This window comes from Odocoileus virginianus, chromosome 17 (genome assembly GCF_023699985.2).
Source record: "Odocoileus virginianus isolate 20LAN1187 ecotype Illinois chromosome 17, Ovbor_1.2, whole genome shotgun sequence".
NCBI lineage: Eukaryota > Metazoa > Chordata > Mammalia > Artiodactyla > Cervidae > Odocoileus > Odocoileus virginianus.
Window position 1 is genome coordinate 34,219,445 of NC_069690.1, and position 20,873 is coordinate 34,240,317.

Below are 20,873 nucleotides of genomic sequence, written 5' to 3' on the forward strand. Positions count from 1 at the left end.
ATATTATTTTATTAAAGTATTTTCAATTTTCCTTAACCAAGTGTGCCATGGATGAAATCTATAATTCATATATTTAAGTAATAACATTGGCTTATGGAAACTTTAAATAAATGTGTTTTACTTAGAAATGTTTAACACTGTATCACTCCTAGAATTTGCAACTATAATCTGTTGCTAAGCTCAAAATCCTCATTCTTGGCTAATAAAAAGAAATTTCAAAATTTTGTTTGGTTTTTGTTCATCAGGATAATAGGAAGAAAGCAAGTTATAAGAAGACATTCTCCTATCAGACCAAGTTGCCTGTTCCAAAGATAAATGGGTTTGTTCAACGTTGTCTATTTATGTTATAATTATAAATGTTTGTGTTCCCATCTCTTGGAGAATGTATGGCTCTCCTCTACTAATCCATATGAGAAATCATAGGAAACCACACTGAGTTTCCAAAAGTCATTAAGTCCATATCTTCCTTTGGGAAATGTTCAGGAAAGAATTGGTATACTTGGCTTTAATAACACAATGATTAGCTTAAAATTGTTCTTTATTAACAATTTTTTAAAATGTGCATGCTATGGTTTATGTTGCATGACTGTCTAAAAGAAATGAATAACCATAATGATATAAACACCGTTACATTTGCATATTGCCTAATTTTCAAGAAAACATAGAAGTTGATTCCCTAGACTCAAAAATGAGCCTTAGTAAATACAGATCATGTGATGGTGATTCATCCATAATCTTGTCTCAGTTTGCAATGAAGTACAAGGAGAATTAGAAAGTTTAGGATATATCTCTCTCAGAAATCAGGTGAGGTGTGTGTATGTGTGTTTATATGTGTGAATGAGATAATTCAGGACACTTTCAAGAACCATTGGAACTTTATCTGTCTGTCTCTTTTTTTTTTTGGCTGCACCAGGGGCCTTGCTGAATCTTAGTTTCCCCAGAAGGGATTGAACCCAGGCCTGCTAGTGAAAGCACCAAGTCCTAACCACTGGACCACCAGGGAATTCCTTGGAATTTGCCAAACAATCACTTTACTGTAAGGCATTTCTCCAGGAGTTGTGTGGAATGCAGTGATGTGAAAGGGAAGGGCTGTGATTTTCAGTGACTATCAATTGCTAGAAGAGAGGAATACCTGTTGGTTGTGATACCACCTGAAGGTTAATAATATCAAATTCTTTTTTCTCTATAAATTTAAATACCTATTTTAGCAGTCTACTCCCCTACACAATTCCAAAGTAATGCTACATAGCAATAAACTGTACGTAGGATCCTTTAAAGGGCAAAACTTGAAAAAAGGGAATTTTATGCCTTGTGACTGGCAATATTGGAAGGATATGAATCTGGTTTTCTTTGTATTTGCAAGCTGTATTTGGAAAAAACTGCATTAAATACTTTAGGGGCACTGAGTTTTAAACGTGGATTTTTTAAATTGAAAGAGTTAAGAAATTAGTTAATCCAATAAATATTTATAGATGAGAGAACTAGAAGTTGAAAAAATGTGTGAAATTCAGATTTCCCAGTATCTGCTCTTCAGTACTTTTTCTTGTGTGCCATTGGTATTTATTTGTGTTTTTATTTATGTTTGGTTTGAAACATTCTCATACCCTTGAGCAGCAATAACATGTTGTAAATCTAAATTTCTGATTTAAAAATTTTATTTACCACTAGTAATATTTAATTAATACCTATAAGATGGCTGCTCTCAAATTTTAAACCTGGGATTATAGATTGGGAGCATTCAGAAAAGAGAATCTGTCTTCCCTTTAGAGAATTCTTGAAAAGTATAAATAAACTTGAACAAAATTACAATTCATCTATCTCTAGTTAGATATATTAATCTCAGCCAAGCATAATATGCTCCTCTAATATAGTGATGTATTTCCAAGTTACAAATCAAGATGCATGGCTAATTCATGGTCCTGCAATTCTGGGTATTTGTTACAATATTACTGGCCTAATGGTAAGAGAAATTGGGCTCTGGAGAACACGAAAAATCAACTGTTTCTCTGGATAAAACTGTTTCCCAGATATCCTATATTCTTCTAATTTCTGTGCTCAATTAAATATAAAATTAAAATAACATTTTAAAGAACAAATGAAATATTCACTATAGAAAAAAAATACAAGTGAGCAAAAGGAAGACAACACTAAACGAATAATATAAATTTTTTTGATGCAGAGGAAGGGATGTTTTAATTTAAAATGTTTTCATACTGTCACAACCAAATCTCACTCTTCCTCATTAACAACTTAAAAACCCAACTGGTTTTAAACACTAAAACAGAACTTGAGTAAAACTTCTATTTTTTAAAAATGCTGCCCAAGTTTTAGAAATCCACACAATAAACAAGACAAGTCACCGGACCACTCCCAACCTCAGCCTATTTCACAAACCCATCTTCCCTCCTCCTCTTACACACTTTGAGCCTTTAGAAATACCCTTTTCCAATTCTGTTCCTTCTAAAAGGTGAGCAGAGCGGGGCAATAAAGTCAGGTTGGACGGAAAAAGCCACGACGAGATTTTGCGTCCATAAAGCGAGTTTGTGCCCCAACAGCGCAGCTGGTCTACATGGCTGGTTTAGCCAACACCCCACTGTTCGGTGAACTGCGATTTAACTTCCTTATGGTAGTTTCAGAGTGCCGGCCTCTCCGTTTTGAGGGGAAGGCGGAGACCCAGTTGTTTTCCCAGGAAGCACTTCTTGAAGTGCACAGGAATGGAGCGAGAGGTAGGCCAGGTGACCGGCGTTTCATTCCTCGCTTCTCTTTCTGCTACCCTTCTCTCCGCGTAGACTTTCTCTCCGCCTTTTCCTGTGCAAATTTGACGTCGGTCTCCTGGATACCAGACAGCCAATAGCCTGGTTGCTAAGGGAGAAGGGTGGCCAATCAGGCGTCGTTGCTACCCGTGAGTAATATTTTTAGCTGGAGAGGGACTCTGGGCTCCACTCCCAGTGTAACTTCGTGTATTTCTCTGCTGCAGGTTGTGGAAAAGAGAGCTTTCCCGCCCCCTTTGAGGCCCTCTCTTTCCCCGCTCCCTATGTACTCGCCCAGATTTCAACTGAAAATTATCTTAAACGCAAAACACAAGAAGGCACCGTGTTTATTGTGTATTTACGTTAAGGTAGGCACTAGAAATACACGCATGCGTACATATACACATATACGTACACAATTTGGCATGGAGGCCTGGATTGGGACATTCGGAATAAAATGTGTTTCTTCTTAGTCGCAAGCCACCCCCACATCGGAGCTGCTGCCGGGTCGCACGGGGAGGTCTGATGTGGGATGCGGAGGCAGTTAAACTGTCACCTAGGCGGGAGGTGTGGCCAGGTGGTCTCCCTTCCCCACCCCCAGCCTGGCACGGCAACTTTGGGTTCTGCAGTTGCCCCTCTGTGAATGGCAGTTGGCCTAGGCCCTTGAGGTGATTAATATTCAATCAGTACAAGAGTCCTTCTCACAGTTCCCCCTTTTTTTGGACTCTCCTGGGTGCACTGGAGGCCGATACTTGTTAGCTTGTCAACGAGTGGGCTTTTCCTTGGCCACAATCCCACATTCTTTGTCCATTCTCCCCTCCCTCTCGGGGTCTTGGGCTCTTCTTCCCGTTCACCTCGCCGCTACGCCCCCAGCTTCTCTCCCCTCCCCCTTTCTACACAGTTCTCCGCCTAAACCTAGAGTCAGCCGCCCCAAACCACTTCTGTCACCCTCTCTGGCATGTCTCTCCCCCAATCCTCTTCCAAATTTTCTCTTAATCCCGCCCACAGTGTTTGGAAGATTATCGGTTCATTGGCCACCCTGGAGACCAAGATGTGTGGCCTTGCCCACTCGGCCCTCCGCGGCCTGTCAGGACTTGGGCAGGCGGGACTTGACCAATGGCGTCCGGGGGCAGGGCAGGGGCGGAGCCAGCGGCCTGGGTCTAGGGTACCAGGTGGGAGGGCGGGGAATGGTGACGCCACCTGGAGCTGTGTGACGCGGGGCGGGCGCGCGCATCCCTACGGGAGGGGATGGGGGTGGGGAGGAGAATATAAAACGAGAGGCGGGGCGCGCGCCGCAGCAGAAAGAGTGAAGCTCTGGCCCGGCGCGGAGTGGGCGCTCTACGGGGACACTGGACCGGGCACCCTGGGCCGGGCACCGGGCTGTGTGGAGAAGTGAGCGGGCTCGCCTGACCCCGTCCTTGCCACCCCGAGCCAGAAGGGGCGAATTCCTGAGGCCCCGGTCCTCCGCAGCCTCCTCCCGGCGGCGTCGGCGTGCAGTCTGCCCGGCCAGCTAGTCGCCGCCGACCCTTCCTTGCCCCCGCCCCGCCTCCCCTTCTCCGCCCAGCGGCCGGGTCTGTGGTGGAAGCAGCCCGTAAGTATCTAGGGGCGGCGGGCGGGGTTAAGAGGAGGAGGGGCTGCAGCGGCTTAGAGCCCCCGGCCCTCCGGGCTCGGGATGGCGGCGACGCGGCCCGGGCGCGGTGGGGACCGTCTCCCGACACCCGGTCGGAGGCGGCTCCTAGGGTCTCCGGCGCGCCCCGGAGGCGGGGCTGGCCGGCGAGTCGGGCTCGGCCGGGCCGGGTCACCGGGCAAGGGCTGTCCGGGGCGAGCTGAAGGGAATCGGGGGTTGGGGCGCCTGGGAGCAGCGGCGAGCTCGAGGGGAACGCTGGAGTCCGCGGGGCCGCCGGGCCTGAAAATGGTGCCGAGGAGCTGGTGCTCCCCGGACTCTGGCTGGGTCCCAGAAACCTCGGAGAGGGGGGCAGGGAGCGGCGGGTCGGGTTACGGCGGGGGGAGGGGAGCGGCTGACCTGGTGCGACCGGCGCCTCGACCCGCCGGGTGTCCAGCCCCCGGCCCCGAGTGGTCTCTTTTTCAATTTCTCGTGGCTTTCCTCCTCCTCCTGTTGTCGCTGCTGCTGTAGCGCTTGGCTCCGAAGGCTGTGAGCAGAAATCTAATGAGACCCAACTGGCTGTTTATGTAATTCTTCATGCTCCGGTCTTTAAGGCGTTGCTTTGAAACTACCTTTCGCCGAGCCTGAATTTCGCTCGACTGCACCTTCACGCAATTTGGCTTAATCAGCTGCCTTTGCCAGCACACGGGCTTGGAAAGTGTTTGTAGTTTGGGGGCAGCCTGGGATTCTTCTCCCTTTATCACCACGAGTATGGAAAATGAAACAGATGGGTTAATACCAACTTGATTTTTTTTTAAATGCCCTTTAAAATCAACCCAAGTGTACAGATAGATCCCTTTTGCAAATATCTTGTTTGCCCTTGATCTTTTCTTATCCCCACCCAGTGCTGATCCAGCAAACGTTTAAAGGTCGACCTTATCGTACATGCCTCTTCGGCTGTTCAGTTATCATGAGAGAGGGAGTTGGTTTTGAAAATCAGAATAAAACCCAGAAACCCTACCCTTTAAACAGAATAATCAGTAAGAGTTTGAAGTTAGTTGTTTCTTTTGTTATACTTGATGAACAAGAAGTATTTTCAGATTTAGAAAAATATACATTAAGTAGTATAGAGAAGAGGTTGTATCATGTACTTTGAAAATTAAAATAATTTTCCTTACCTCTCACATTTGGGATTGTTTGATAATAAAGCAGATTTAAGCAGTAAATGTCCAAAATGAACTGAAATACAGAATTCATTTCTAAGCTAGTGTATAGGAGTATGACCAATGTTTAAAACAAGCATATACAGGTATGTAGACAGATATTGGTTTAGTATGGTTTCCAATATTCTTTTGAGAACTGCAAGAAGAAAAAGAAGGAATATGCTGTATATTCTGAAAGTGTTTTTCCTCTTAGAACTCTATTCAGAAACAGAAAGTAAATAATAGGGTTTTGTTTTGCACGTTTTAAACTGTAGATCTTGTTTTCCCAAGATTTTGGTCTTCAATAGACAGTTTTCTATTGGTAAGTCCTTACATTTTGTGCTGATTAGATTTTTCAGACTTTCTAGCTTATTAGAATTTTTCAAAACTGAAATTACTCTGGGGCTAAAAAAAGGTTGTGGAACTAACGTTTATCTTACGTGGACATGTTTTCTTTTGTTTTCTATGTTTTCTTTAAGGAACAAGACTGCTTGAGGTGAAGGATATCTACTAATACCAGCACTTTGAATGAAAATTTGTTTCTCTGCCACAAACTGAACTTTTTTGTCTGTGTCTGGGGGGAGTTGAAACACAAACCTAATTTTGTGGCATAGCAGCTATGCAGCTTGAAATCCAAGTAGCACTAAATTTTATTATTTCATATCTGTATAATAAGCTTCCCAGAAGACGTGTCAACATTTTTGGTGAAGAGCTTGAAAGACTTCTTAAGAAGAAATATGAAGGGCACTGGTATCCTGAAAAGCCATACAAAGGATCAGGGTTTAGATGTATACACATAGGGGAGAAAGTGGACCCAGTGATTGAACAAGCATCCAAAGAGAGTGGCTTGGACATTGATGATGTACGTGGCAATCTGCCACAGGATCTTAGTGTTTGGATCGACCCGTTTGAGGTTTCCTACCAAATTGGTGAAAAGGGACCAGTAAAGGTGCTTTATGTGGATGATAATAATGAAAATGGATGCGAGTTGGATAAGGAGATCAAAAACAGCTTTAACCCAGAGGCCCAGGTTTTTATGCCCATAAGTGACCCAGCCTCATCAGTGTCCAGCTCTCCATCGCCTCCCTTTGGTCACTCTGCTGCTGTAAGCCCTACCTTCATGCCCCGGTCCACTCAGCCTTTAACCTTTACTACTGCCACTTTCGCTGCCACCAAGTTTGGCTCTACCAAAATGAAGAATAGTGGCCGCAGCAACAAGGTTGCACGTACTTCTCCTATTAACCTCGGCTTGAATGTGAATGACCTCTTGAAGCAGAAAGCCATCTCTTCCTCAATGCACTCTCTGTACGGGCTTGGCCTGGGTAACCAGCAGCCGCCGCAGCAACAGCAGCAGCCATCCCAGCCACCACCACCACAGCAGCAGCAGCAACAGCAGAAAACCTCTGCTCTTTCTCCTAATGCCAAGGAATTTATTTTTCCTAATATGCAGGGTCAAGGTAGTAGTACCAATGGAATGTTCCCAGGTGACAGCCCCCTTAACCTCAGTCCTCTCCAGTACAGTAATGCCTTTGATGTATTTGCGGCTTATGGAGGCCTCAACGAGAAGTCTTTTGTAGATGGCTTGAATTTTAGCTTAAATAACATGCAGTATTCTAACCAGCAATTCCAGCCTGTTATGGCTAACTAAAAAAAGAAAAAAATGTATCGTACAAGTTAAAATGGTTGGGCCCAAGGGGGATTTTTTTTTAATAACCTCCTTGAGTTTTTTTTTTTTTAAGCTTATAGTAAGGATACATTCAAGCTTGGTTACAAAAATAAAACATGCATCATTTTTCATTGCCAACCAAGCACAAAGTTATTTTATACTGACTGTATATTTTAAAGTATACTCTCAGATATGGCCTCTTACAGTATTTAAGATATAGCAAGGACATGGCTGATTTTTTTTTTATAAAAAATTGGCACTAATAAGTGGGTTTATTGGTCTTTTCTAATTGTATAATTTAATTTAGTACAAAGTTTGTAAAATATCAGAGGATATATATATTGTTTCTACGACATGGTATTGCATTTATATCTTTTTACTACAGTGATCTGTGACAGCAGCTTCATGTTGTATTTTTTTTACTGAAATTGTAAAATATCCATCTCAAAGACATCACCTATTCTAAAAATTGTGTACAGGATACTCCTTTAGTGGTGGAATTAAAATGTACGAATATTTGCTTTTTCAAAAAAAAGTATTTTCTGTTAAAGGTTTAAAAATTTTTGCTATATATTATGGAAGAAAATGTAATCGTAAATATTAATTTTGTACCTATATTGTGCAATACTTGAAAAAATGGTATAAAAGTATTTTGAGTCAGTGTCTTACATGTTAAGAGGGACTGAAATAGTTTATATTAAGTTTGTATTAAAATTCTTTAAAATTAAAAACATTTATTGTGGTCTTTGTTTTTAAGTCTTTGCCGAAGATCTAATTCTGGAATTATGTTGTAAATGCTGATACAGCAGAAAGATCTGACTCATTGAATCACAGAGTTATAATGGAAAGCAGTTTGCTCTACTAGAGCACAGATAGTAGCTTGCCATATAAAAAGTTGTGCTTAACCTGAGCAAAGCTTGGGACAGCTTTGTTTTTAGCAACTAACTGTTCAGCCCACATGTCTCCCCACAACAAGGGTGGTATGCTTAAGGCAAGTCAACCTTATTAAAATTGTGTCACACTAACATCTAAGATGGAGTCAGGTGATAAAATGAAATTCTCTCATGTAAACTTAGAGAATTTATTTGAAATGTATATGGAGAAAGAAATCATTGGATCAGTTTTCTATTTCTGCATGGGAGATGAATAGCTCAGAAAACTTGCTTGACAAAGCAGCTCACCTGACTACTTAAAAAAAGATGATTTAGGTCTGTTTTTACTGATCCTTACACTTATAGACTAGTCATTGTAACTGGAAAATTTATGATTAACATCTATTCAAAATCGGACAGGTTGTTAAATATTAGTATTTCTGTGCATTTTCCTATCAAAGTTTACTCACAGGTTTTGGGTTGGTTTTTTCCTGGTTTGGTACTTCAAACATTAGTCATAATGTGTCAAATTGTAGTGGCTCCTTAAGGAGGGAGGTTTTGTTTTTGTTTTTTTTAGCCCATGAGTTGCAAGGGTGAGACACATTGTTAAAGTAAAATAATGAATCATTTTACTGTTTAAATGTCCATTGATACAGTGTTGACATTAGAAAATTGTCTTGAATTGGAATAACTTTCTCTGCTTTTTTAGTGAGAAACGAGCACTGTCCAGGTTACTTGTGAAATAAATTTGGTTTCAAATGAGGTTTTTTTAGACACCAGTCTACAGAAGCCTTTTGTCTGTTACCTTTGTAATTTAGAGGAATAAAAAGTTTTAAGGAACAAGCCCTAAAAACAACAGAGCTAAGCTGTTCTGTCAGCTCTATGGTGAGGCCTTTGTCCGTCAGTGGACAGAATGAGGTTATGAAGAAGTATTGAAATAGTGACTGGATCCGGGAGAGATTTTTCTTTGTATGCTATCACTTATGTGCTTTTGTGATCGAATTTGAAAAGCTGTAAAAGAATGATCAGAGTAACAGTTTTAAATACTAGTTTCTGCTAGAAGCTTTTGGGTAAAGTTATAGGCTTAACTTGGAAGAAAACTGGTCTTCTATAAATGAAGAAAGGCTCAAGTTAACTTTTTCTAAAAGCAACTGGCCAATAGACACAAAATAGAGTTTAACAATCAAGAACACTAATACACATATTCAGGGCTTCTTCCCTGGTAGTTCAGATGGTAAGGAATCTGCCTGCAATGCAGGAGACCAGGGTTTTATCCCTGGGCAACCCACTCCAGTATTCCTGCCGGAAGAATTCCATGGACAGAAGAGCCTGGTGGGCTTACAGTTCATGGGCTCGCAAAGTCAGATGTGACTAACACACATAATACATATGTATTCCTATTTTAAATAATTGAACTTTATGACTATCTTTCAGATCTTGGATATGTGTGTACTGACAAAAAATCTGAGGGAATTTTCATATTAGTGCATACATTGATTTGGTGCTGAAAACATTAGCTCAATTTTATCATGATTGGGTTCAAGAAAATTAGTTGATTTGAAATTGATTTGAGCTTGGTATCCTTGAGGTTTTGTTGTTTTTTTTTTTTTTTTAAAAGAATGAACAAAGGCTCTCTGTTTTCATGCCCTTTTTGTTCATGAGGAATGGAAATTTTTAAAGGTGCTTTTGTTTAGCACAACTTAGAAAACCTTAGAAATGTTTACATCTTAGTCTTTTTTCCCCCACTGCCATCACACTTTCTGACCTTATGTGTGGAGACTTTTAGTTGACAGTTTTGCTGAGTTAATTATACTAATGGATTTTTCCTTTTTTGCGGGGGAGTGGCTCTTCAATAACTATACTGTGGCAGCCTCTGAATGGCCCTATCTTGGGTGTCTAAAATGCTGCTTTACAAAGTACATATATCATTGATGAGTGAAGATGATGATTCCAAAAAGTAGTCCTCTGATTTTAGAATATTCCTTTATTGTCCATTTTCTAAAATCAGGTGTATTGTTAAATCTCCTTTGGATAACTTTAACCTATATTAGATGTCAAAATTACGACTAAAGTCAAAATGCCTCCTTAAGGATAAATAATCTTGGACTTGCCTGGTGGTACGGTAGATAAGAATCTGCCTGCCAATGCAAGGAACAGGTTCGATCCCTGGTGGGGGAAGATCCCACATGCCAAGGAGCAACTAAACCTGTAAGCCACAGCTACTGAAGCCCATGAGCCTAGAGCCTATGCTTTGTAACAAGAACCACCGCAATGAGGAGCCCATGAATCACAACTGCAGAGAAGCCCCTGCTCACTGCAACTAGAGAAAGCCCTCACACATCATCGAAGACAGCACACACACACACACACACACACACACACAAAGATGATAATCTTTGTTTACTGTAATTAATGTCTTAACTTCTGAAGGTGAAACTAAAGGTATCCTGAGTTTAAAATGTTTTTCTAATGTGTATCAGTGTTATTCACATATGTTACCCATATTATAATTGACTTAATCTAACAAATGTCCAGAACTTAGGTTATTTTTAAATGTCAGTGTAATGCACAGAGAAAATGAAGTACAGTTGAGCCTTGAACAGCATGGAGGTTAGAAGCGGCACCCACCCTCCACTCAGCTGAAAATCCATGTATAAGTTATAGTCAGTCCTTCCAAGTTCTACATTGAGGATTCAACCAACTGCAGATCATGTAGTGTTATAATATTTGCTATTGAAAAAAAATCTGCATGTAAGTGGACCCACACAGTTCAAGCCCATATTGTTCAGGGATAAACTGTACCTCTTTTTGCATGCACTTAAACCAATGAAGTAAAACGCTGGTTGGAGACGTTCCTACACAAGCAATATAGCATAGACATTCGTGCCTGCTCGGGGTGTGTGCTCAGTTGCTCAATCATGTCTGACTGTTTGCAACCCCATGAACCGCCAGACTCCTCCATCCATGGAATGTTCCAGGCAAGAATACTGGAGTGGGTTGCCATTTACTATTCCATTGTCATTTCCTACTCCACGGAATCTTCTAGACCCAAGGATCGAACCTGTGTCTCCTACATTAGCAGGCGGATTCTTTACCACTGACCCACCTGGAAGCCATACCATAGGCACAGCACATCAAATGTATTTCATTGCCTGACTAGAATATATCAACCTGTCAGAAGGTGGATGACAATACTCTAGTGCAAGACAAGATAAGGAAAAAGTCTGACGAGGATGTAAAATTACCATTGCTTAATAAAACTCATTCTGTTGTTTAGCATGCCAATCAGCTGATGCTTAATCAATTTGAGTTCACTTTAGATCAGAGTTCTTCAGTTTTTTTGTTATATTAAGAAGATATCTTCTTTTTTTTCTTGTTGTTGTTCAGTCCCTAACTCGTGTCCGACCATCTTTGCAACCCCATGAACTGCAGCACACCAGGCTTCTCTGTCCTTCACTATCTCCCCGAGTTTGCTCAGGGAGTCAGTTATGCCATCCAACCATCTCATCCTTCTCCTCTTAACCTCAGTCTTTCCCAGCATCAGGGTCTTTTCCATTAAATCACCTCTTCACATCAGGTGGCCAAAGTATTGGAGCTTCAGCTTCAGCATCAGTCCTTCCAATGAATATTCAGGTTGATTTCCTTTAGGATGGACTGGTTTGATCTCCTTGCAGTCTAAGGGACTCTCAAGCATCTTCTCCAGAACCACAGTTCAAAAGCATCAATTCTTGGACACGTGGCCCACTTTATGGTCCAACTCTCACATTCTTACATGACTGCTAGAAAAACCATAGCTTTGACTATATGGACTTCTGTCGGCAAGGTGATATCTCTGCTTTTTAATATGCTGTCTAGGTTTGTCATAGTTTTTCTTCCAAGGAGCAAGCGTCCTTTAATTTTTTTCTTAATTATTTTTTATTTATGTGTTTATTTTTTAGCCATACCACATGGCTGTGGGATCTCAGTTCCCCGACCAAGTACCGAACTGGAACCCAGGACACTGCTTCAGAATCTTAACCACTAGACCTCCAAGGAACCCCCGTGGGAAGATATCTTCATGCTTCAGGGACCTAGGACCAGGAATTCTCTGGCAGACCTAGGGAATAAAGGACCCAGAACCAATGTGCATACAGTTGGAAAGTTAATACAACACATACTTTTTTAATGTTTTAAAGTTAACAGACACTTATATATCTTATTGGACTTCCCTTATTGGACACTTATTGGACTTCCCTGGTGCCTCAGATGGTAAAGCGTCTGCCTACAATGCAGGAGACCCAGGTTCAATCCCTGGGTTGGGAAGATCTCCTGGAGAAGGAAATGGCAACCCATTCCGGTATTCTTGCCTGGAAAATCCCATGGGCAGAGAAGCTTAGTAGGCTACATACAGCCCATGGGGTCGCAAGAGTCGGACACGACTAAGCGACTTCACTTCACTTATATATCACTTTCTGCTGTGCACAGTTCTAACCCAGTTTACAGAAGGGGGCTATGCCATGTGCTCGGTTGTGTTCGACTCTTTGCGATGCTATGGACTGTAGCCTGCCAGGCTCCTCTGTTCATGGGATTCTCCAGGCAAAAATACTGGAGTGGGTTGCCATGCCCTCCTCCAGGGGGTCTTCCTGACTCAGGGCTCAAACCCGTGTCTCCAGTGTCTCCTACATTGCAGGTGGATTCTTTACCCGCTGAGTCATCTAGGAAGCCCCCTGGGGGACTGAGGCACAGCTTAATATTGCATGGCCAATAAGTGGCAGACTTCAGATTCAAGCTCAGGTAGTCTGTTCCAGAGTTCTTGCTCTTAAGCTCTATGCTTTGTTCCCTCTCAATGGTTGCTATTCTACTTTGAAGTTACAGGAATAAGAACTTTTTTTGATATATTAGCCACATCACTTGTAGAATCTCTTTATAAGAATGTCAATGAGAAGAGGCTAGTGGAAGGCTCTTAGCCATACTCCAAAGTCATGATTATGTTTTGAAAGATATACTTTGGAAATCCAGTGGCCATAAACTATAATCACAGGCTATCTGGCAATGTTTTTAGAAATCATTGTTATATCAATTCTATAATTTTTATTTTCTTAATTTAGTTGTGTTTACTTCTCTTATTTTGGAGCCACTGGGTGATGATTCCTTCAAACTGAGTAAGGGCTGTATCACTTCTAAGTAAAACTGTGAACATTGACCCCCTGTAGCTATTTTGACACACATTCCTTACCTGTGCTGTTGATAAATAATATACGGAAAGACCAAGTAAGCTATCAAAATAGTCTTCAACAATGTGTTTCTAGTACTTATGGTTTAAGTTACTTTGAAAAACTATCTTAAGGCTTATCTTTGTAGTATACATGACTTCTATACGTATAGATGTTGTGGTAACTAGTCTTTTTGCTTTTATTTTTAAACATTAAGTAAACCAGATGGCCTCATTTTGAACTGATTCTGAAAGATTTTCTTAAAAAAGATCAATATATTTTGGTTTAAAATAAGAAAGGGGACTTTCCCTGTGGCTCAGTGGTAAAGAATCCACCTGCCAGGGCGGGAGACACGGGTTTGATCCCTACTCTGGGAAGATCCCTAGAGCCTGGAAGCCACAACTGCCAAAGCCTGAACCCATGATGTGCAACGAGAGAAGCTGGTGCACTGCAGCTAGAAAATAACCCCCAGCTGCCACAACTAGAGAAAAGCCTGTGCAGCACTAAAGACCCAGCACTGCCAAAAATAGACAAATAAATTAAAATTATTTAAAATAAGTAGTTACATTTTAGAAGGATAAGCTATTAGGAAGGAACTTATATTTCCTTTATTGTTTTTTGTGTGTGTTATGTGGTGTGCTTTATTTTAGGCCATGCCCTGCAGCATGTGGGATCTTAGCTCCCTGACCAAGGATTGAAACCATGCTCCTTGCATTGAGAGCACAGAGTCTTAACCACTGGACCTCCAGGGAAGTCATGTATATTCCCTTTATCATTGCTATTCATTTTGAACATGTTTAAACTGCACAATAAACAAAAGCCCACTTAAAAAATAGCTCAGAAGAATTTCTGTAATTTCTATATGTATTAAATCTTGTTATACTAAATGTTATACTAAATGCCTAGTATTTTGATTTGGGGTTAAATTTAATTGGACCAAATATTGCTGAACCATTAGATGGGCTTATGGAGGTTTAGATTGGGCTAAAAATCTTGTCAGTAATGGTATTTGACTTATGAATAGTTAAACCTCTACTAACCATTTCTCAGTGTTTGAGTTTTAAGATTTATATTTTAGAAGACTTGCTTTATACATATAATCTATAAGTGAAGCTTTGAGATCATCTTACAATTAGGCAAAGCTTAGAAAAGAGGACATTGTGAAGCAGCTCATGTCTGGAGGCAACTGGAAATTGTGAGTCTAGTTCCCTTCTTAAGCATATTAAGAAATTTGACTCAGATGGCTGTTTCTTCATCTGCAAAGTAAGTATACAGTGATATCCATATACTTCCCCAGGGAATTACGAGGAAATAATCACCTTCTATCAAGAATTGTAATGTGTTCTTAGAAACCATGAGGTCCAGAATTTTATTCATATTTGTTGTGTTGCCCCTTGAAAGCAAGAATATAAATTAAAACCAACTGTCTTTATTCAACATTTTGTTGTCCAGTCTATTATTTGCATCAACAGAGAATTAAATGAAAATTCTACAGTAATATTCTAAAAGCTATTTCATCCTTGTTTCCATAATAAATACCACTGAGTTTGTATTTCTAGTTTTGAGTCGCTGATAGGGAAACCCGTGTTTCAGCATTCTTTTTTATACAATCAGCAAGTTGATTTAAACCTAGTGTACAAGTTGGCATTCCTTTTGGGAGCAGTCAAAAATGTTTGCTGAAGTGTCCACACTGTTGTGAAAAGTATTGAAATGGTTGTTCCTAAAGAGTACTGCTCAGGAACAGGAAGAGTTAAAATGTAACTTTGAGGGTAGAGGGGTCATGTGGATAATGTCTCTAGCTTTATTTTAGTGCAGGTAGAAAAGAAGAGGAGGTTTGCTTTACAGAAGGGAAAAACATTGAGGACTTGGAAGGAAAAACACATTCCTCATCTGGCATTATGAGCACTTTACTTCACTGATAAAATATGACCAGTGTGCAGAACAGAGAACAGGTGTAAAATATTTTTAGACAAACCTTGGCATATGCTGTAGGTCGCACCCCTTCTGTCTATACACTCAAGTGTTTCAAAAATAATGTGGAAAAAACACATTAACAAAATAAGATATTGCTTTTATGGGTTTTTTTTGTACAAAATGTTAAAGTCAAACATAAACTTCTATCCCAGCCATCAGGTTGCAGCTATTTTTAAACACTAGCTCTCCACATGCCCTTTGACAGCTTTTGAGTCTCCTTTTCCTTCCTTATTGCTGTTGAGAGAGCTGGGAGAATATGGCTCCTTAGCCTCTTTTGGAGCGTGAAAGCTAGATTGTGATATTTCCCCAAACCAGACACTAATTTAAAACAATTTTGAACTTCCTTTAGGCTAGAAAGGTAAGACAAGCATGGATATGGCATTGTCTAGCTGGGTTTCTAGCATGTGAGTATAAGCTGATGACTTCTGGATACTGATAGACAGGAATACTGATGCTCCTTCTATCAGTATGGTTTAAGAAATGGAATCATAGGACCCTACAACTGTCTATTTTAGACCAGAGTCCAGATGTTCTGTGACACGAGCTCAGTAGTTCCGGGCACAATTCCGTTTTCTGTTTTAAACTAAATGCAAGTACTCCTTTCAGATGGCTTCTCCTGGCCACCTCTCCAGCCAAACATGGATTCATTTCTAGTGAGGATGAAGGCTGGCTTTTTATTTGTTTTGTAATGAGTATGTCTGCTGTTTCTTTACTGATTCTTCAGATCTGCCTACTGATCTCAGAGCTCTTTTTCAAAAAAAAAAAAGAAGAAGAAGAAGAACAAGAACCTTCCTTGTTTTGTACACCACCTGCCTTTTTTTTTTGTCTGCACCTTGCATGAACCCACACCCCCTCCAGTGGAAGTGTGGAGTCTTAACCACAGGGCTGCAGGGAAGCCCCAATTCATTTTAAAGTTCTCTAGAGTTCTGTGACTGATTTTCTGCTAATTCCTTTCTATTTCCAGGAAACATGATGGGGATACCTAAACCATTTCAATCCAATGCTTAAGACAGCTGCAATCCCTGGACAGCCTTTCTAGAAACTAAGGTGTTACCAGAGGCCATTTAACTAAAGACTGAGAGCAACCCAGTTTCCATAAGGATATAAAGGGCTTTGAACTGAGTCTCCTGCATTGCAGGCAGATTCTTTACTGTCTGAGCCACATAAAGTGTTTTACCTGGAGAAATTTCATGCTTTTGAATCTTACAATAGATTGGAAGAAAGGGAGGACCTTTTTCTTTCTTCTTCTTTTTTTTTTTTTTGGAACTTAGGAAGAAATATTTTTTGGAAGGAGACTCTTATTTAGTTCAAAGAACTTTTGGGGTTCTGTATAAAGGAATAGGGAAATAAGACCTCATCTCCCCAGGAGCTTCTGCCAGAGGAAAAGAACCCAACAGCAGATAGAAAAGGGTTAACAAGTGTCCCTTCTATCTGCCCTTCCTTCAGGTATGGGAAAGATGAAAGAACAGTAAAGAGGGAGCCTGTGTGTGTGCAGATGCAGGACTCCTCCTGAAGACCATTTCCCTTGATGGATATTTTGCAGAAGTTTGGAGACCCGGGACAAGTCCCCTAGTCCAGGTACACCACACTCTCCTGGTGATTACAAGTTTTCTTCCAGACTTTAACAATCAGTAGGTAGCTCCACCAGTATTTTGCATGCTACCTATTTGAATGACAATAATTTTGATGTTATCAAAAGTCTTGTGGAATTGAGGCAATAACCAACCTCAGAAGGTCGATAATAATCATCAACATTTTATAGTATTTACTGTGTGCAGAATATTGTTCTAAGCACTTATTGTTCTAAGTTGTACATTTTAGCTCACTAAATTTCGTAAGAAGCCTCTGAAGGTTATGCTATTTCCCTCATTTATGGAGGGAAGTGGAGTTTGTGACATAGTTACTGCCAGTAGAGTCAGGATTTGAACTGTGGGAATCTATTTCCCAAAGTCCACGATCCTTAACCATTATACTATACTATTCCTTTGAGCCCCATAGGAAGGCTTTATGAAAGGACCACACTTGATTACATGGGAGGCAGTATCTAAACTATATTTTGTGTCATTTCCTTCCCCAAACACCTGGCCTGGTCCTTTAAGTGGTCATTTGCTCAGCAACCCTAAACTTGTGTTAATATTAGCCTTTGCCAGGCATAGTTAGGAAAAGAAAATCTGCTGCAGAAATACAGCGGGGAGTGGGTTGGAAGAGTTTGCACGTCATGGGCTAGTTTTCAGTATCCACATCCTGCTGCCGTCCAAGTGTTCAGATTCTCTTTGAGGCACTTCACATACCTGAAGTCTTTGGTCCTGGGCTTTACTAGTCTTTATGATAGATAGCAGAAGGGTCAGGCCGACTTGATGGTCAGATTCCATTCAAGTCCTTAAATTGTATCAAAGTGAGGTAGCATTAAAAGAGCCCCTATGTTCACCCAATCAACACATTTATCGCACATCTCCTGGGTTAGGAACTGGTGATACATATATAAGCCTGGAGAATCCCAGAGACAGAGGAGACTGGTGGGCTGCTGTCTATGGGGTTGCACAGAGTCGGACACGACTGAAGCGACGCAGAAGCAAGGGCTTATACTCTACCAAATAATAACACACACACCCAAATAATCATACACAGGAGAATGTGGAAGTATGAAAAAAACGGAGAGAGATGACATCCATCTGAGGGGTTCTAGACTGGGGAGGAGTAATCAAGTTATGAAGAATGGGTCACCTAGGGAAGCGTGGGCTCTCTCAAATTCCCAGCCCCAGTGGAGGAAAAATTTGGCCCTGGTTCTTTTGCTTTATCTGATGTGTCCATAGTGGGAGAATTTGTGCTCTTAGCGGAGGAATCTGAACTAGAAGGCTTGCTACCAGCCCCACACTCCTAGGAAAAGCTGCTGCTTTTAACTTCGGGTATTATAATTTTTTTTTCATTGTTTCAAGCTTTGAACAGAAGTATTGTGAAAGAGAGGTGGTTTGGAATTTATTTATTTGTAAGACCCAGGAGTGAGATGGGGAGGTGAGGGAAGAATTCCAGTGTAGAATTGGTGGTAGAGAGGAAAAGAAAGTGCAGGAAGGGAAACTATCCTAGTTTCAGCTTTAAATGCTTATCCTAAAAACCACCTCAGGCGAGAAGCTCCCTCTAGGGGTCACCTCATTTGTTTTCCCACCTTTAGAGACAAATTTCTTTTTGTTTTTTGTAATTATCAGGGTTCAGAGCAGGTAACGCCCTTCCAGAAGCTGACGTGGGTAGAATGTGTCTGCTCACTGCACAAATCCAGACACCCCCCAGCTCACTCCCGCTCGCTGTCCCCCTCACATTTTACTCCTGGCCAAGGTAGCTTGTGTTTTCAGAGCTAAGCTGTTTAACTTTCCAGCTTGGCTTTTTGGTTGCTTATAATATTTTCCAGTTTGAGCCTAAATTATAGAAAGAGGCTTTGGTGAGGAAGCTTTATAATATCTAGGCAAGAGATTAATAGCCACAAGTCACTTTTCCCTTGGGTCACTTTCCCTGAGCAATGCCTTTGCCGAGTCTCCCTAAGTTTCCTTTATGGCTAAGCACTCTCATCCTCTGAAAACACCACACATGCTGGTGGTGTGTGTCCAGAGAACACTGGTCAACTGTCTAGAGAACATTGTTGCTCTGTACAAAGTTTGGCTCTTGCTTTGGAACAGAAAACATCAGTCTCACCCCAATATCACCAGTATGGAGATAGAGGTCTAGGCCCCACAGGTTTCCCTCCAGACCCTTTGGTAACTGTTAAGAGCTAAGTAGTATTCTATAGGAGTGTAGGGACTTCTATTAAGCCTCCAAATAAAATTACTCCCAGTAACCCTGTCACTAGGGTTCGACAACCCTAGGGTTGACTTCAAACTGAATCCCAAACTCACCTTGGAATGGCTGTGCCCCATTAAACTTTTTCAGCCTCAGATTTCCTATCTGAGAAAGCCTACTTGTTACAGTTAGTGTGAGGACCACTAAGGGATATGAAGCATTGATTGTAATCCTCTTCCCTACAGGGAATGACCTGAATACTCTCTACTCTACTGTGAGAGGGGCTTACATCCTCTCCTCTTTTAAACATGACTTTTCATGAGAATTCTACACAGTGAAACTTCCTGGTGGATTAGCAGGGAGAAGGGAAGAAGCAAAAGAGAAAACAAACATACTTCAGTATTCTTGACTCTGGTGAAATATATTATTAAAGTGAAGTTGCTCAGTCATGTCCAACTCTTTGCGACCCCGTGGACTATAGCCCACCAGGCTCCTCCATCCATGGGATTCTCCAGGCAAGAATACTGGAGTGGGTTGCCATCTCCTTCTCCAGGGGATCTTCCCGACCCAGGGATCAAACCCAGGTCTCCCGCATTGCAGAAAGACGCTTTAACCTCTGAGCCACCAGGGAAGCCCATGTGGTTAAATGCATGGGCTTTGGAGTCACAGAGACTGACCCAAGCTTGGTTTCGTGCTTGGCCAGTGGCCTTCAGTAAATTACTCAATCTCTCTGAGCCTCAGTTTCATCATCTCTGAAATGGATGACAAACATACCACAGGGTTGTAAATATTTAATGAGATAGTGTGTGTTGAGCACATACTAGGTACCTCAGGCTATTAGTAATGGAAACTACCAACCCTGCTATCAGGGCATCTAGGTGGTAAAGAGCAGGGGTACCTTCCATGAGGCCTGAGGTGGGAATGGGTCACCGCCTGTGTAAGTCTCACTGAAGCTGCATTTTGCTCAGCCATGAACACTGGTGAGAGGGTAACAGGCAGGAAGGCCAGGGGTCTCCAAATGGAAAAAAGAGGTTGCAGGTGCCAGACATTTTTATCTCTCTTAAGTGGCAGGAAGAAACAAACCAGCGATATGTCTTTCCTTCTCTATACAAATTTAAAAGGAGGTTTCTCTCAACATGTTGTGTGGCCATGACACCTGGTCTCACCTGAAGCTAACTACTCTCAAACCTCGAGTTAACCAATACATTTCTTTTTCGTATGGAAATGTTGTCTTAAGCTATGTTAATGAACTCCAGACTCTACCTTCAAGTTGGTTCCGCCAAACAGCCTAAATTACTTACTCAGGTATTGTTCCCCTAATCTATGTAAACGAAACTATTTGTTGGTATTCTGCCCTTCTACGAGATTCAAGTCAATCGTTTTATGGCCAGGGATGAATTATCTGGTGCTTTTCTAAATTTTATGACATTCTTTTCATTAACAGACTGTGAGTGACTATATAACATACAGCTAAAGACTAGGAGGGGGCTACTCTTTTGTCCCCTTCTGATGCCTATGTCTGAAGCTTTCTCTATCTCCTTTATACTTTAGTAAAACTTTATTACACAAAAGCTCTGAACGATCCAGCCTCGTCTCTGGCCCCGGATTGAATTCGTCTCCTCCGGAGGCCAAGAATCCCGCGTCTAATCATTCAGCAACAACCTTTCACTGGCCTTTCCTCTTATTAGGGTCACAGGTGAAATTGTTGGTTGTGATGAATGAGAGGATTGCTTTGAGTCTGAGTTACTGGTTATACCAGGACTCTGAGGCTGTTTCCCCTTTTATTCTTTTGTCCTTTTTGGTGCATTGAGAAAGCGAGTGGTGCTTGAAATAAGGGATCGGTAAG

General features: G+C 41.4%; 1 protein-coding gene and 1 long non-coding RNA gene across 2 annotated transcripts; one reads left to right on the plus strand and one right to left on the minus strand.

The window, feature by feature from the left end:
* Nucleotides 1-520: 520 nt before the first annotated feature.
* LOC110151011 (uncharacterized) lies at nucleotides 521-5,206 on the minus strand. The gene is made up of 2 exons (XR_011492270.1): nucleotides 4,774-5,206; nucleotides 521-2,862 (listed from the first exon to the last, which is right to left on the minus strand). It is a non-coding gene; the product is annotated as an uncharacterized lncRNA (long non-coding RNA).
* Nucleotides 4,040-7,952, plus strand: TOB1 (transducer of ERBB2, 1). The gene is made up of 2 exons (XM_020914191.2): nucleotides 4,040-4,341; nucleotides 6,035-7,952. The coding sequence occupies exon 2, from the start codon at nucleotides 6,175-6,177 to the stop codon at nucleotides 7,201-7,203; it is 1,029 nt and encodes a 342-aa protein (XP_020769850.1). The 5' UTR covers nucleotides 4,040-4,341; nucleotides 6,035-6,174; the 3' UTR covers nucleotides 7,204-7,952.
* Nucleotides 7,953-20,873: the final 12,921 nt, after the last annotated feature.